Source organism: Pleurodeles waltl, chromosome 2_2 (assembly GCF_031143425.1).
Source record: "Pleurodeles waltl isolate 20211129_DDA chromosome 2_2, aPleWal1.hap1.20221129, whole genome shotgun sequence".
Taxonomy (NCBI): Eukaryota; Metazoa; Chordata; class Amphibia; order Caudata; family Salamandridae; genus Pleurodeles; species Pleurodeles waltl.
The window spans coordinates 965,016,465-965,030,430 of NC_090439.1; the positions used below are offsets into that span (position 1 = coordinate 965,016,465).

At 47.8% G+C, this 13,966-nt stretch overlaps 1 protein-coding gene across 1 annotated transcript in view; it reads left to right on the forward strand.

The window, feature by feature from the left end:
* Positions 1-1,012: 1,012 nt before the first annotated feature.
* SLC30A8 (solute carrier family 30 member 8) overlaps positions 1,013-13,966 on the forward strand; it is a 273,630-nt gene continuing 260,676 nt past the window's right edge. The window contains exon 1 of the mRNA XM_069220649.1: positions 1,013-1,322. Coding sequence (XP_069076750.1) covers positions 1,237-1,322 — 86 coding nt within the window. The 5' untranslated portion in view covers positions 1,013-1,236. The remainder of the gene's footprint in view (positions 1,323-13,966) is intronic.

Here is a 13,966-nt window from a genome sequence, read left to right on the forward strand (position 1 = left end):
GAGAGATAGGCCTTGCAACAGTAAAAAACGAATTTGGCAGTATTTCACTGTCAGGACATATAGAACACATTAGTATATGTCCTACCTTAACCATACACTTCACCCTGCCCATGGGGCTACCTAAGGGTGTCTTACATGTAGGAAAAGGGAAGGGAAGGGTTAGGCCTGGCAAGTGGGTACACTTGTCAAGTCAAATTTACAGTTTAAAACTGCATACACAGACACTGCAGTGGCAGGTCTGAGACGTGAATACAGGGCTACTCGTGTGGGTGGCACAACCAGTGCTACAGGCCCACTAGTAGCATTCGATTTACAGGCCCTGGGCACCTCTAGTGCACCTTACTAGGGACTTACTAGTAAATCAAATATGCCAATCATGGATAAACCAATTAACAGTACAATTTACAAGGAGAGCATATGCACTTTCACACTGGTTAAGTACTCAGAGTTCAAAAGCCAACAAAAACAGGTCAGGAAAAATAGGAGGCAGGAGGCAAAACGTTTGGGGATGACCCTGTAAAAAGGGCCAGGTCCAACATCCCCATTTGAAAATGACACTGCTCGTCAGACAAACTTGAACAATGATAAGGTGGCAGTGCTTTCCTTGCTATGAGGAGAGTTTATTCTTACACACTGCCCTCTACAGGGCATTACACATCTTCTGTAGGGTCAAGGGGTGCTCCAGACCTCGTGGACATTCAGCCCTTACCCTCTTTAGTGGGACTGAGAGCTGTATCACTATCATCACCTTCACATGCAAACAGGCACACACTCGCGTACACAATCTTGTAAAACTGCATACACAACTCATGCCCTTTTCATTTATTTAAAACGCGGAGAAGAGCAAAGTTTGTTTAGTTCTTTCGTTTCTCAAAACAATCTGTATTAAAGTAACCGACACTTAACAAGCAAGCTAGGAAAACCTGGAAGATAATTAAATTGACTGTTTCTTTGAAACACACGGTAGGTTAATGACTTTCCCCTTGAGAGAGCATGTGTCCTCCCCAGAAGGGAGAGGACGGCCCTGAGCAGATGGGAGGGGAGGAGGATTAGCCCATCAGACCACTGCACCTGGGCCGCCCCTCGTTCCTCGGGCAGTCGGCAGGTGATGCTTCTCTGACGGAGACTGCGCCAAGACTTTGGGCGTGCAGACCGACCTTGTGAACATTTTCCATCTGTGACCTTTTCGCCAGCCTCACTCTCACCTGTAAAAGCGTTGCCCTCGGCCTGTCTTTTATGCCTGCAATGAAGGGTCTGGAGAAAAGGTTCCTCGTGGGGAGCAGCGCTACAAAGTTGTACTCGGAGTCCTTAACGCAAAGCAGGTACGACGTTTCTTAAGAATTTACTATCACTCGCTGTTTTTGATACTTCCTTGTGAATAGAAATACATTAAAACATGGCTGTCCCGGAAGAGAAAGAAGTTTTCTTCAATCGGAGCTCTCAGGCGTAAATTGTCTCTGCAGGTGACATGAGGTTTCAAAGTAACATTCTGTTTTTGGTTACATTAGTCTGTTGTCCTGTTTACATATTGGCTCGCTGTGTGCTATTAATCACCCTATGGGTCTCATTCAGTATTTCTTTCAATGAAAAGTTTTGTTTAATTGGCACCTGTAAGAATGTGACCAGAGAACACATATCCGTTATCAGGGGCGTAGCTTCAGGGGGATGTTTGGGGTGTTACACACCCCAATAATGGCATTTTCTGATCAATATTTGGGTACAAGTGCTTTCAGTCGGGTACGGTGAGGTGTCTGCCGGATTACACTTGGTATTTTTGCATGCACAAACTGGCAAAAGCTCTGTAATCTGAAGCCCTCCTCCACCTAATTTTACTGACCAAGCTGCGCCCAAGAAGAAAGACCCTTAACCCTGCTGAGGGCGCCCTAATGCGAGCATCTGAACGCAGAATATTAAAGCATACTAAATTATCGCATCATATTCATAGGGTGACCACCCGTCCATAATTTCACGGACTGCCCATAACTTTGCTCTGCCGTCCGTTTTCCGGGATGAAAGGCTTAACTGAAAGCATTTGTCTGTAATTTTAGCCTTTCTCCTAAAGGACGAAATGTAATTAGGACAGATCAGTTTTCCCAGCTGGACTGAAAGGCAGGGGGTCTCCTGTGCTCTGAGGGAGGGAGGGAGGGAGGGACAGACAGATAAGAAACAGGCCTGCTTGCCTACTTCCTTACAGAAATGCAATGTGTCCAAATTGTAAATTTTGAAATGCAAAGGGGCTTGGAAACCTCAATTGACTTTAATCAAAGGAGTCACTTGAAGCTTCCTGATGTTATCTGAAGATATTATCTTATAGAGAGGTACTGTAATGGTATTCCAAAGTGAGCTGTGGAGTATGTGGTTTTAATGGACTGTTATAAAGACTGTAAGTACTAGGTATACCCTATATTATTCCAATCTGTATTTTAGAAGGACTTTTTTTTATTTAACCGAAATGTATTTGCTCATTTTGTAGTAGCCTATATTGTGATGTGTGTAATGCATGTTTAAAATGAGGGAATACGCATTCAGAAGTCTTTCAGAGACCTGGATACCTCATAGTACTAACGAACATTGGTAAAGCCAATAGATCTCGTCTACGCAAGAGTTATTGGCTTTGCCAATGTGTTTTAGCCATGTTATACACCAGAGTGGCTGCTGTTCAGCAAGGCTAAAAGTTAGTGGCATAGTGGTGTAGAGTGGCATAGGAGCAGTGGCGTAGAGCACAGTGGTGCAGAGTAGAGTACAGTGGGGTACAGTGCAGTTGTTTGAAGTGCATTGGCGTAGAGTGCAGTGGTTTAGAGTGCAGTGGCATGGAGTGGCGTGGGGCAGCGTAGAGTGGCATGCAGTGGAGTAGAGTGGCATACAATAGAGCGTCAGAGTGCAGTGGCATAGAGTGGTGCAGTGGCATAGAGTGGTGCAGAGTAGAGTATATTGATGCAGAGTGCAGTGACATAGAGTAGAGTGGTGTAGAGTACAGTGGCGGAGAGTGCAATGTTGCAGAGTAGAGTGTCAGGGCAGTGGTGTAGAGTGGCATACAATAGAGCAGCAGATAGTGTAGTAGTGTAGAGTGGTGCAGTGGCATAGAGTAGTGCAGTGCAGAGTAGAGTGCAGTGGCGTGGAGTGCAGTGGCATGGAGTGCAGTGGCGTGGAGTGCAGTGGCGTGGAGTGCAGTGGCATGGAGTGCAGTGACATAGAGTAGAGTGGTGTAGAGTACAGTGGCGGAGAGTGCAATGTTGCAGAATAGAGTGTCAGTGCAGTGGTGTAGATTGGCACAGACAGCAGTGGCGTAGAGTACAGTGGTGCAGAGTAGAGGGCAGTGGCGTACAGTGCAGTTTAGAGTGCATTGGCGTTGAGTGGCATGGGGCAGAGTAGAGTGGCATAGAATGCAGTGGAGTAGAGTGGCATACAATAGTGGCGTTGAGTGGTGCAGAATGGAGTAGTGTGGAGCAGAGCAGAGTATAGTGCTGTAAAGTGCAGTGGCGTAGAGTGGAATTATGTAGAGTGGTATAGAGTGCAGTGGAAGAGAGTGTATTGGTACTGAATGCAGTAGTACAGAGGAGAGTGGTGTAGAGTATAGTGGCAGCCAGTGCAGTGTTGCAGAGTAGAGTGTCAGTGCAGTGGTGTATAGTGCAGTTGTTTAGAGTGCATTGGCATAGAGTGCAGTGAGGCACAGTGGTGTAGAGTGCAGTGGTGTAGAATAAATTGTTTCACAGTAGAGTGCAGTGGCATAGAGTGGAGAGGTGCATGGTAGGGTGCAGTGGCATAGAATGCAGTGGCACAGATTGTAGCAGCGTAGGTGGATTGTTTCATAGTAGACTGAAGTGGCATAGAGTGGAGAGGTGCAGGGTAGAGTGGAGTGGCATAGTGTGATGGCATAGAGTAAAGTGGTGTAGAGTGCCGTGGCATAGAGTGCAGTGGTGCAGAGTAGATCAGAGTAACATACAGTGTATTGATGTAGTGTGCAGGGGCATAGAGTTGAGTGTTACAGAGTAAAGTGCACTAGCCTGGAGTGTATTAGCATAAAGTGCAGTGCCGTACAGTGCAGTGTTGCAGAGTGGAGTTGTGTGGACTAGATTGGTGTTGCCTAGACTGGCATGTAGAGGCGCAGAGCGCAGTGGTGTAGAGAGGCATAAAGTGCATTGGCTTAGAGTAGAGTGGTACAGAGTAGGGTAGAGAGACATAGGGGGTTATTACAACTTTGGAGGAGGTGTTAATCCGTCCCAAAAGTGACGGTAAAGTGACGGATATACCACCAGCCGTATTACGAGTCCATTATATCCTATGGAACTCGTAATACGGCTGGTGGTATATCCGTCACTTTACTGTCACTTTTGGGACGGATTAACACCTCCTCCAAAGTTGTAATAACCCCCATAGTGTGACGTAACAGAGTTCAGTGGCATAGAGTGGAATGGAGAAGAGTGGAGAAGTGTGCAGGGTCCTACAGTGCAGTGGCATGGAGTGGTGTAAAGTGGAGTGATGCAAAGTAGGGTGAAGTGGTGTGGAGTGGTGCAGAGTGGAGTGGAGTATGCATGGTGTGGTAACACACTGCCATTACAAACAACACGTTTTTGATTGAAACATCCCATTACATTTGCACAGGCATAGAGTTTTTCAAATAAAACTATTCAGTGCACAGATGATGATGTGTGGAAATTGCATCACCTAATGCAATGGTTTGTTTTAATCATATAAAGGTATTTGTTTTCAGCACAGTTCAGAATTAACAAAAATGTGCTTTATTTGTACTCCTAATTCTGATATATTCTGAAGTTTATTTAAATGTTGTCAAGTGATAGAAAAATTGTTTTCCTAACCCCAGTATCCAGCAAGATTGTCTCATAAATCCTCTCACTTTGAAGCCAGAGAAAGAAAAGTAAACACTAAGGCGGTCATTCTGACCGCGCCGCCCGCCATGCGGTCACCGCCATTTGGCCGCTCCGCGGTCAAAAGACTGCGGAGGCCATTCTGGCTTTCCCGCTGGGCCGGCGGGCGCCCGCCAAAGGAGCGCCCGCCAGCCCAGCGGGAAAGGCCCTGCAACATAGAAGCCGGCTCCGAATGGAGCCGGCGGTGTTGCAGGGGTGCGACGGGTGCAGTTGCACCCATCGCGATTTTCACTGTCTGCTAAGCAGACAGTGAAAATCATGCTGGGGCCCTGTTAGGGGGCCCCTGCACTGCCCAGGCCAGTGGCATGGGCAGTGCAGGCGCCCCCAGGGGCCCCACGACACCCGTTCCCACCATCCTGTTCCTGGCGGTAAAAACCGCCAGAAACAGGGTGGCGGGAAGGGGGTCGGAATCTCCATCATGGAGATTCAGCCCAGACAGGGGAAATCCGTCGGGAAACCGCCGGATCCCCTTTTCTGACCGCGGCTTTACTGCCGCGGTCAGAATGGGCAGGGAAGCACCACCAGCCTGTTGGCGGTGCTTCCGTGGTCATCAACCCTGGCGGTCGATGACCGCCAGGGTTGGAATGACCCCCTAAGTTCCCACTGAAGACAGAGCCTGACATTTTACTTTGTTCTTTGAATGCACAGCAAATGTGATGAGATAAGAACAAGATTTACAAGCCTGTTTACAGAAAGGGAGCGCTTGGAAGGACACTGTAAATAAGGATTGGGCAAGGGAAGGGAACTTAAGCTGCATAGCCTAAAACAAATCAAGCCAGCAAATTGAAAGCAGTGAAATGTGAGTGACAAACCACAAAGCCAATGGCAAGCAACGGGCGGAATGCATTCCCAAGGAAGCTCTATGAATGTACTTAAAGTGACAGCCGTGGGATACTTTGTGGGGAAAGTCCAGTATTTTAGTCCAGCCGTATCTAGCAGAGGTTCGCCACATCAGTCACCCAGGTAGTATGTCGAGCAGATCTGAATTGGTCTCCATGTTGCAGGAAAGGTCTCTACACCCATTCTATCAGTTTGCCACCAGTCCTTATGGTGTAGAGCTTCTGGCACACTTCATGTAGGGTTAGTGCTAAGTGGCAGACACGAAATAAGGCATTTAATGATTGTTTAAGGGTGTTGTAAGTAGAGAGTTGACAGGGGTGAAGATGGTAGTCTGCCACAAGGGTTTTGAAATTTTGTATCTCGCTGTCCAGAAACAAATCTCCCAATTTTAAGAAACCTGCAGCATGCCACTGATGGAGTTGCTCTGAGCACAGCCATCCTGTGTGAGTGGGAAGGCTTAGCAAAGGTATTGCAGGAGCACAGGGTTTTTTCGTGTCGGTGAATTCACAGGTTCTAGCAAGGCAAGAGAAAGCTGTGCATGATAACCCCAGATGGTGGTCCGTAGAGTGGTCAGTAGGAAACAGTGAGCAGTGCAGTAAGGCCTCCTTAAAAGTCTTTACGAATAAACCCCATCTCATGCAGCGGGGTGGGGAAAAAGCCAGCGAGCCACCCACTAGACCTGTGCAGCTGAATAATAGCATTCTAAGCCCAGAAGGCCTAATCCACCTGCAGTCATGGGTATCTTCAGAGTGGAAAGAGCTACTTGACGGCTCCCAAGTGACCAAATCAGACGTGTGGCATGTCTGAAGAGGAAATGAAGGATGAGTAGGGCAAGGTTTGCAAAATAATACTATCATCAGGGTAGCCCACCATCTTCACTAGTGCCACATGGCCCACTACAGAAAGCAGAAGAAAAGACCAAAAAGCAAACTGGGCTCGGAGGGACTGTGAAGCTCTGCCGATATTTCCATCCTACAAATCAGTGGGAGAATGGTTGATATTAATCACTAGGTATCGAACGGTAACTGGTTCTCAGTTCAATCTGAGGTCTAATTGTATGTAAAGGGGGAATCAGTGGCATATGTTTAAAAAAAAAACCATTTTTTTTTTTTTAACATTTTACATTTTGTTTGTGCAATTTACATCCCAAATATTTTGAAGATTCTATGTGTACTTGGCACTTAGGGATAACCAAGATCACTAGTTTGGCTTTTGCTCAATTTCAAAACCATTTTAAGGCATGGACGAAGTGGACAATTGCCTTGCACAACCTTGCATGGAGTCTGGCCCCTGCTCACCCTTCACAAGCACGAACAGCGGACCATTGCACCAGAAGAGTTTGCCAAGGGGAGGGTGGGTGCTGCTTGTTCAACCACTTGACAGTGCCTCTTCTGTTTCTCTCCTGCCTGCAGAGAGAACTCCCCAGGTACCCAGTACCTTCTGATAGTCTTGGTGCACCCATCCTGTCTGATTTTAGGAATCGTCCTGCCTTGTTCTTCTATTCCTTATTTACACAGTTCTCAGCAACAACCCTTTGAATCATTTGCCATGGATCTCCTATTTAATCTCGATTTCATCCTCCTCTTTTATTATCTTCCATTGGTACCCCAGACTCCCAGTTCTGAGATGAATGTAGAGTCCCAGACATATACTCTAGTGCTGTGAGACTGCAGACATGTTGTGGGTACCTCACAGCCCTACATTAGGTGTGAAACTGTGGCACACACCATCTGTCCTGCCTCATTAATTTTTTCTTTTAGGTTGAAAGTCCATGGGAGGTTGGGGTGAGCCCGATGCTTTTGTTCAATTTGCTTAAACTAGCATAAGGTTAATTGCCTTGATAACATAGTGAGGCATGGCTCTCTTGGGTGTGTCTGTAAAACTAACATTTGTTCTTGAATTTTTTTCCTGATGTTTGACCCTTTGTCCTGAATTTTGACCTTTTTGTCCTGAATTTTTTACAGTCCAGTCCAGAATTTGCCTCAATGCCAGGTGGTCGCCCTAGATTTGATAGTACACACTTCACAATAGTGATAATAACTATGAAAACATCTCCCGCAAGTGCAGCCACGGAAGTCCTAAATCTATCAAGAGTTGAAAAATAACTGATCTATAAAAGATTTTTTCCCCATCCTCACAGATTCTCTTTGCATTCGGTGGCAGTCTCGCTGCTGCGCGTGCTCCTCCGGAGCACGTGTCACTGGGAGGGGAATCCTGTGGTTGTCTGGCTCAGTAACTGATTCCTGTCAGCACTGGTCACACACTGACATGAGGGGCTGATCTGAGGATTGCGAATATAGTTACCAGTCTTTCTGTCCTCCATTGTGAATGGTATTTTTGAAATCTATGTGCTGTCTCCATCAGATGCAAAATTATCTTGGGGTGTAGACGAGAGGTCCTCTTTCCCCCCTCAAGCCCATATGTGTTGCCCTTTCTGAGGTGCAGGCTTAGCCTCTACTGCACAGTCATTTACAAGTTTCAGACTCATCCTTTGGTGCCCAAGAGCAGCGGCACAGCTCCATGAGGGGGGTTGGATTATTACCACTCCCCCACCAAATAAATGCATTCTTGTCAGTTGGCTCTGGGGAGTCAGAATCAGGTCTGCTACACACCTGTATTGTTTCTTCTCATGTGTTTAGTTGAGTAATGTGAGATTCACACTCTCTGAATCTCACCGACTAAGCTACGCCCCTGCCCTTGAGTAGACACCCACCCTTTCAACCAAGACGCGTGTTGCTGCCAGCTGTGGAGATCAGTGTCAACCTCAAATGCCACCTGATGAAAAACACTCATTCCAAGACACCGTGCCTCCAACTTGAGGGCGCAGACTCTGTCTCTAATGCACAAGTAGGAAGAGCCTCTCCGAAGACCACTCCTTCCCGCATCCCACCATACATGGTGGGAAACTTCCTGCTGTGTACAGAATTCACTCAGTTTGTGGTGCACACGTGTGAAGTGGCCCTACACAAAGCTCTCTGCGAAGCCGTGACCATGGTATAAGACCGTCCTCATTTGACCGTCCTGTTGGTCATTGTGATGTGAGACATTATGGGTCTATTCAATTTTTATATAGATTTTCTGTACTTCAATGCCCTGCCAGAGGTTACCAGCACATGACTCGGCAGAAACTTTAGAGGGCAGATTGTAGCGAGATCCTTTAGCAGGAACGGTGGGTGGTGTGGCTGGTTGTGCTTCCAAACCTTATTGTTCCGCCAGCGGAGGTGGTGCTTTCTAGGTGTGAGAGCTGTGCTTCCAGGTGTTCAGCCCCTCACACTTGATAGCAGTGGCGGTTGTCAGGAGGATCTGGAATGGTCCCTTCCACCGGGGTGGCAGGCAGTGGTGTCTGGTGTGGGCCTTGACCCACACCCGGTCTCCTGGGTGAAGGTCGTGTACAGCTGGCATTGTTGAGTCAGGGAAGGCTTGTAGCACCTGACGATGAAGACAACACAATGTCTCTGTTACTTTCTTGCAGTACTGTAAAAGCAGATCCTCAGAGACTGAAAGGGGTCAATAGACATGTTGCCCGGTATGTGCATGGGGCAACCAAACAATATCTCATGGGGGCTTAGCTTGGTCACCCTGCCAGGGTACTCCTCATTGCCAGCACGGCAAGTGGCAGTGAGTAATAATTTATTGTACAGATAATAAAATCCAATACAAATAAACAAGACAAAAGGAAAAAGACAAACAATCAAAAACAAATACCCTCAGGAACTGAGTTCACTAAAATCACACCATAGTTTGCGCATGCAACATGTTAAAAAACATTATGAAACAATACAATACAATACCAGCCACCTGGCCCTAAGCCCCAAATAAACACAAGTTAGTACACATGGGCACAACCCTAAAGTGCATGGTGCATAAAGTAATGACTTCACTGAACATCATCAAATACCGATAGCGTTCCTCGTCCTAACCAATAACTGGCAAAATGGCAAGATCATGGAAAAAATTCCAACTAAGCTAACTTGCTCACAGTACCATTAAATTTAGATCATGCAAATTTAATAAATTTGGTCAGTAACACATTTAACATTGGATTGCCTGGGTCCAGAGACTGAATAATAGCCTGTCGACAGGAGCGGATTCATAATCCACATAAACAAGAACAACACCCTCAGAGGCACACTTGTATACCGACCCCCTGGACCACGCCCCCCCTTCTGTGACACCATCACTGACACAATCAGCCCGTACGCCCTCATCTCCACAGATCACATGCTCCTCGGCGATTTCAACTTTCACCTAGAGAACCCCCACGACCACAACTCCTCCTCCTTCCTAGACAGCCTCACCAACCTCGGACTCAAGCAACTGGTCACAGCACCCACCCACTCAGCAGGACACACACTTGATGCAATCTTCACTTCAAGCCAACACATAACCTACACCCACACCACCGAACTCCACTGGACCAACCACCACTGCGTCCACTTCTCCTTCACCAAACACACCACCACCAACCCACGACCCCCTACCGCATGTGGGACAAGATCCCCACAGAACACCTGAACTCCCAACTGGCTCAGAACCCCCACCAACACCAACGACCCCAACACTGCGGCACATAGCCTCACAAAATGGATCACCACCTGCGCAGATTCACTCACCCCCCTCAGAAAAAACACTACCACCCGCAACATCAAGAACGCCCCATGGTTCACTGCCGAACTCCAAGACTCCAAGCGCAAATGCCGCAAAGCAGAGAAAGCCTGGTGACAAGAACCCTCCACTACAAACTTCTCCACCCTCAAAACCTCCACTCGCAACCACCACCAACTTATATGCACCACCAAAAGAGCACACTACAAGGAACGCATAGACAACAACTCCCAAAACAGCAAAGAACTCTTTACCGTCATCAAAGAGCTCTCCAAACCCAAAGCCAGCAACCTAGAGCCCACACACACACAGACCCTCTGCAACGCCCTCTCAAACCACTTCCACTGCAAAATCCTGGACATATACAACAGCTTCATACCACACACACCCCCCACCGTCTAACACAGACCCCCCTCAAACCCCTCCAGCCTACTTACCACCTGGCCCCAACCACCGATGAAACGGAAAAAACAATGAATTCCATCCACTCTGGATCACCCTCTGACCCCTGCCCGCATCGGATCTACAACAAAGCCAGCCCAACCATCGCCCCCAAACTTTGAGACATTATCAACAGCTCATTCGACACCGCCACCTGGAAGCACGCGGAAGTCACTGCACTGCTAAAAAAAAAAACAAAGCTGACCCAGACGACCTCTCCAACTACCGCCCCATCTCCCTCCTCCCATTTCCCGCCAAGGTCACTGAGAAACTAGTGAACGCCCGTCTATCCCACTTCCTTGAGGAAAACCACACACTCAAACCCTCCCAATCTGGGTTCCGCAAGAACCATAGCACAGAAACCGCCCTCATCGCATGCACTGATGACATCAGAACCAAAGACGACAGGGGCGAGACCGTCGCACTCATTCTCCTGGACCTCTCCGCAGCCTTTGACACTGTCTGCCACCAAACACTCCGCACACGCCTCCACAGCTATGGGATTCGACACAAAGCCCTAGACTGGATCTCCTCCGTCCTCACCGACAGAACCCAAAAAGTCTGCCTCCCACCCTTCCAATCCACTGGCACCAAAATCATCTGCGGAGTCCCCCAAGGATCCTCCGTCAGCCCCACACTCTTCAACATCTACATGATCCCATTAGTCAACATCCTCCAACCACACGGCATCACCATCCTCTCCTACGCAGATGACACCCAACTCATCCTCTCCCTCACCCGCAACCCTACTATGCCAAAAACAACCTCCACGCTGCACTCCTTGACACCTCTGCCTGGATGACAGCTAACCACCTCAAGCTCAACTCCAACAAAACCGAGATCATCATTTTTGTCCCCCACAAATCCATATGGGACACCTCCTGGTGGCCCACCGCCCAAGGCCCACACCTACCCCAGCAACCCACGCACGCAACCTTGGCATCATCCTCGACCCGCCCTCTCTATGACCCAGCAAATCAACGCCGTCACCTCCTCCTGTTTGAACACACTGCGCATGCTGAAAAAAACCTTCAAATGGATTCCCACAGAGACCAGAAAGACCGTCACTCACGCACTAATCAGCAGCAGGCTAGACTAAGGCAACGCCCTATTCGCCGGCACCACACTCAAACTCAAGCGCAAACTCCAGAGAATCCAGAACACTGCTGCACGCCTCATCATGGACCTCCCCCGCCATGAACACATCTCACCACACCTCAAATCCCTTCACTGGCTCCCCATAGACAAAAGGATCACCTTCAAAATCCTCGTCCACGCACACAAATCCCTCCACAACACCGGCCCATCCTACCTCAACGAGAGAATAAACTTCCACACCCCTACCCGCCACCTCTGATCAGCCAACCTCGCACTTGCCACAGTCCCCCACATCCAACACACTACCACAGGAGGCAGATCCTTCTCATATCTTGCCCCAAAGGCCTGGAACTCCCTCCCCACCAACCTCCACAAGACCCAAGACCTCCTGCTCTTCAGAAAAAACCTCAAGACATGGCTATTCGAACAGTGATTGTCCCCCCCCCCCCACCAGCACCTTGAGACCCTCACGGGTGAGTAGCGCGCTATACAATTTTTTTTGATTGATTGAATTCATTCCATTTGCTCCGGAGCAAAAGTCTACGCTTCTTTAATAAAGCTGGACACAGGCAGACCACATGGTCAATGGTTTCCTCCGCATTTCTATAGCTTCTGCATATCACACTGTCCCCAGGGCATAGCTGCCATCGAGGCAAGTGTTTTAAAAAAAAAAAAAACAATCACCCATCCTTAGGGCCAAAAAGGCCTTTTTCAACCAAAACCCATATGAGCAGGAGAAGAAACTGGAGGACATACCTGGTTTAAAAGAGCCAATTACTGCCCAGGCATGCTTCTGATGGGCAAGAAGAGAACAGTCTGAGTGATAAGAGTACAATTGAATAAGCCTTTTAATCTCTGATTTAAACAAGGAGTAGGGGGGATTGCTTTCCAAAAGATCACCGGCATCCAATCGCTGTTTACAATCAACCAAAAATTGGGAATAACTGCACTCCGATTTCAGCTCACAAATTTCTTGCCGCAGGACTGCCTCCAGATGGCCAACTGAAGCCTGACGCAGTTTATGACACAACTTCAGCAAAGCATCAACTGCCACCAAATCCGGAAGCCCAAACTCCAACCGTACCTGCGCCGGTGAAGCCAGGTGCGGAACATGAAAAACTCTTTTATAGATTTTATCAACCAACCTATTGATAGGCAGGAGCCTTTGCCCAACAGAAGTTCTTGACCATAGACCAATGAAGGGGCGATCTTTGCTTTCATGACTTTCATTAAGGGAATGAGGGTCGGCCCTTTAACACTTTAGCTAATTTGGAAAAGGCCACCTCCAAAGCCACAGCTTTAAGTTCAGTTGCCTTCTTATGATTGACAAAGCTGCCCCTCGAATCAAAATGTACCCCATAATATTTGTAAGACTGGTTGGAAACAAGTTTGCGGTTCTTATAGCACCAGCTAAAGCCAAAATGTTTTTTCCTCCCAAAGGGAACCACTTTTGTTTTACACAAGTTAACTTCTAATTGATTAGCAGAAGTGTACGTTGCAAGTTGGGTAACCAACTGTTGAAGGCCGATCTTAGTACAACTAAACAAAGCAAGATCGTTGGCATAAAGCAGGTGACTGAGCCTAAGGCCACCGATCTTAGGGGGATGAGAATTGACGGCGTCAAGGGATGTTGACATATCAGCAATAAACAAATTGAAAAGAAGAGGAGCGAGAGCACAACCCTGTTTCACACCACGAGTGGTCAGAATTTCCCTAGAAAGGGAGCATCCATCACCAAGCTTAATACAGACCCAGGTGTTAGTGTGGAGTTCTATAATAGCACCCAAAAGTACTGGAGGGATGCCCCAGCTTTGTAATTTGGCCCATAGAGCACTCCGGGGGATCCGATGGAATGCTGCCTTGAAGTCCACAAAACAGCAAATCAGTGTCAAGCCTGACGAAACCGCCCTATCAATCAAAATAGAAAGGGCTAATAAATTGGTTGAGATACCTGAGCCAGCTGAAAACCCCGTTTGGACAATGGGGATTAAGGCCTTCGATTCGGCCCAGGCTCGAAGATCCTGCAACAAAAGGCTGGAATAAAAACTTAGCCTCATTGTCCAGCAGGGCTATCAGCCTAAAATTGGCAGTTTTTA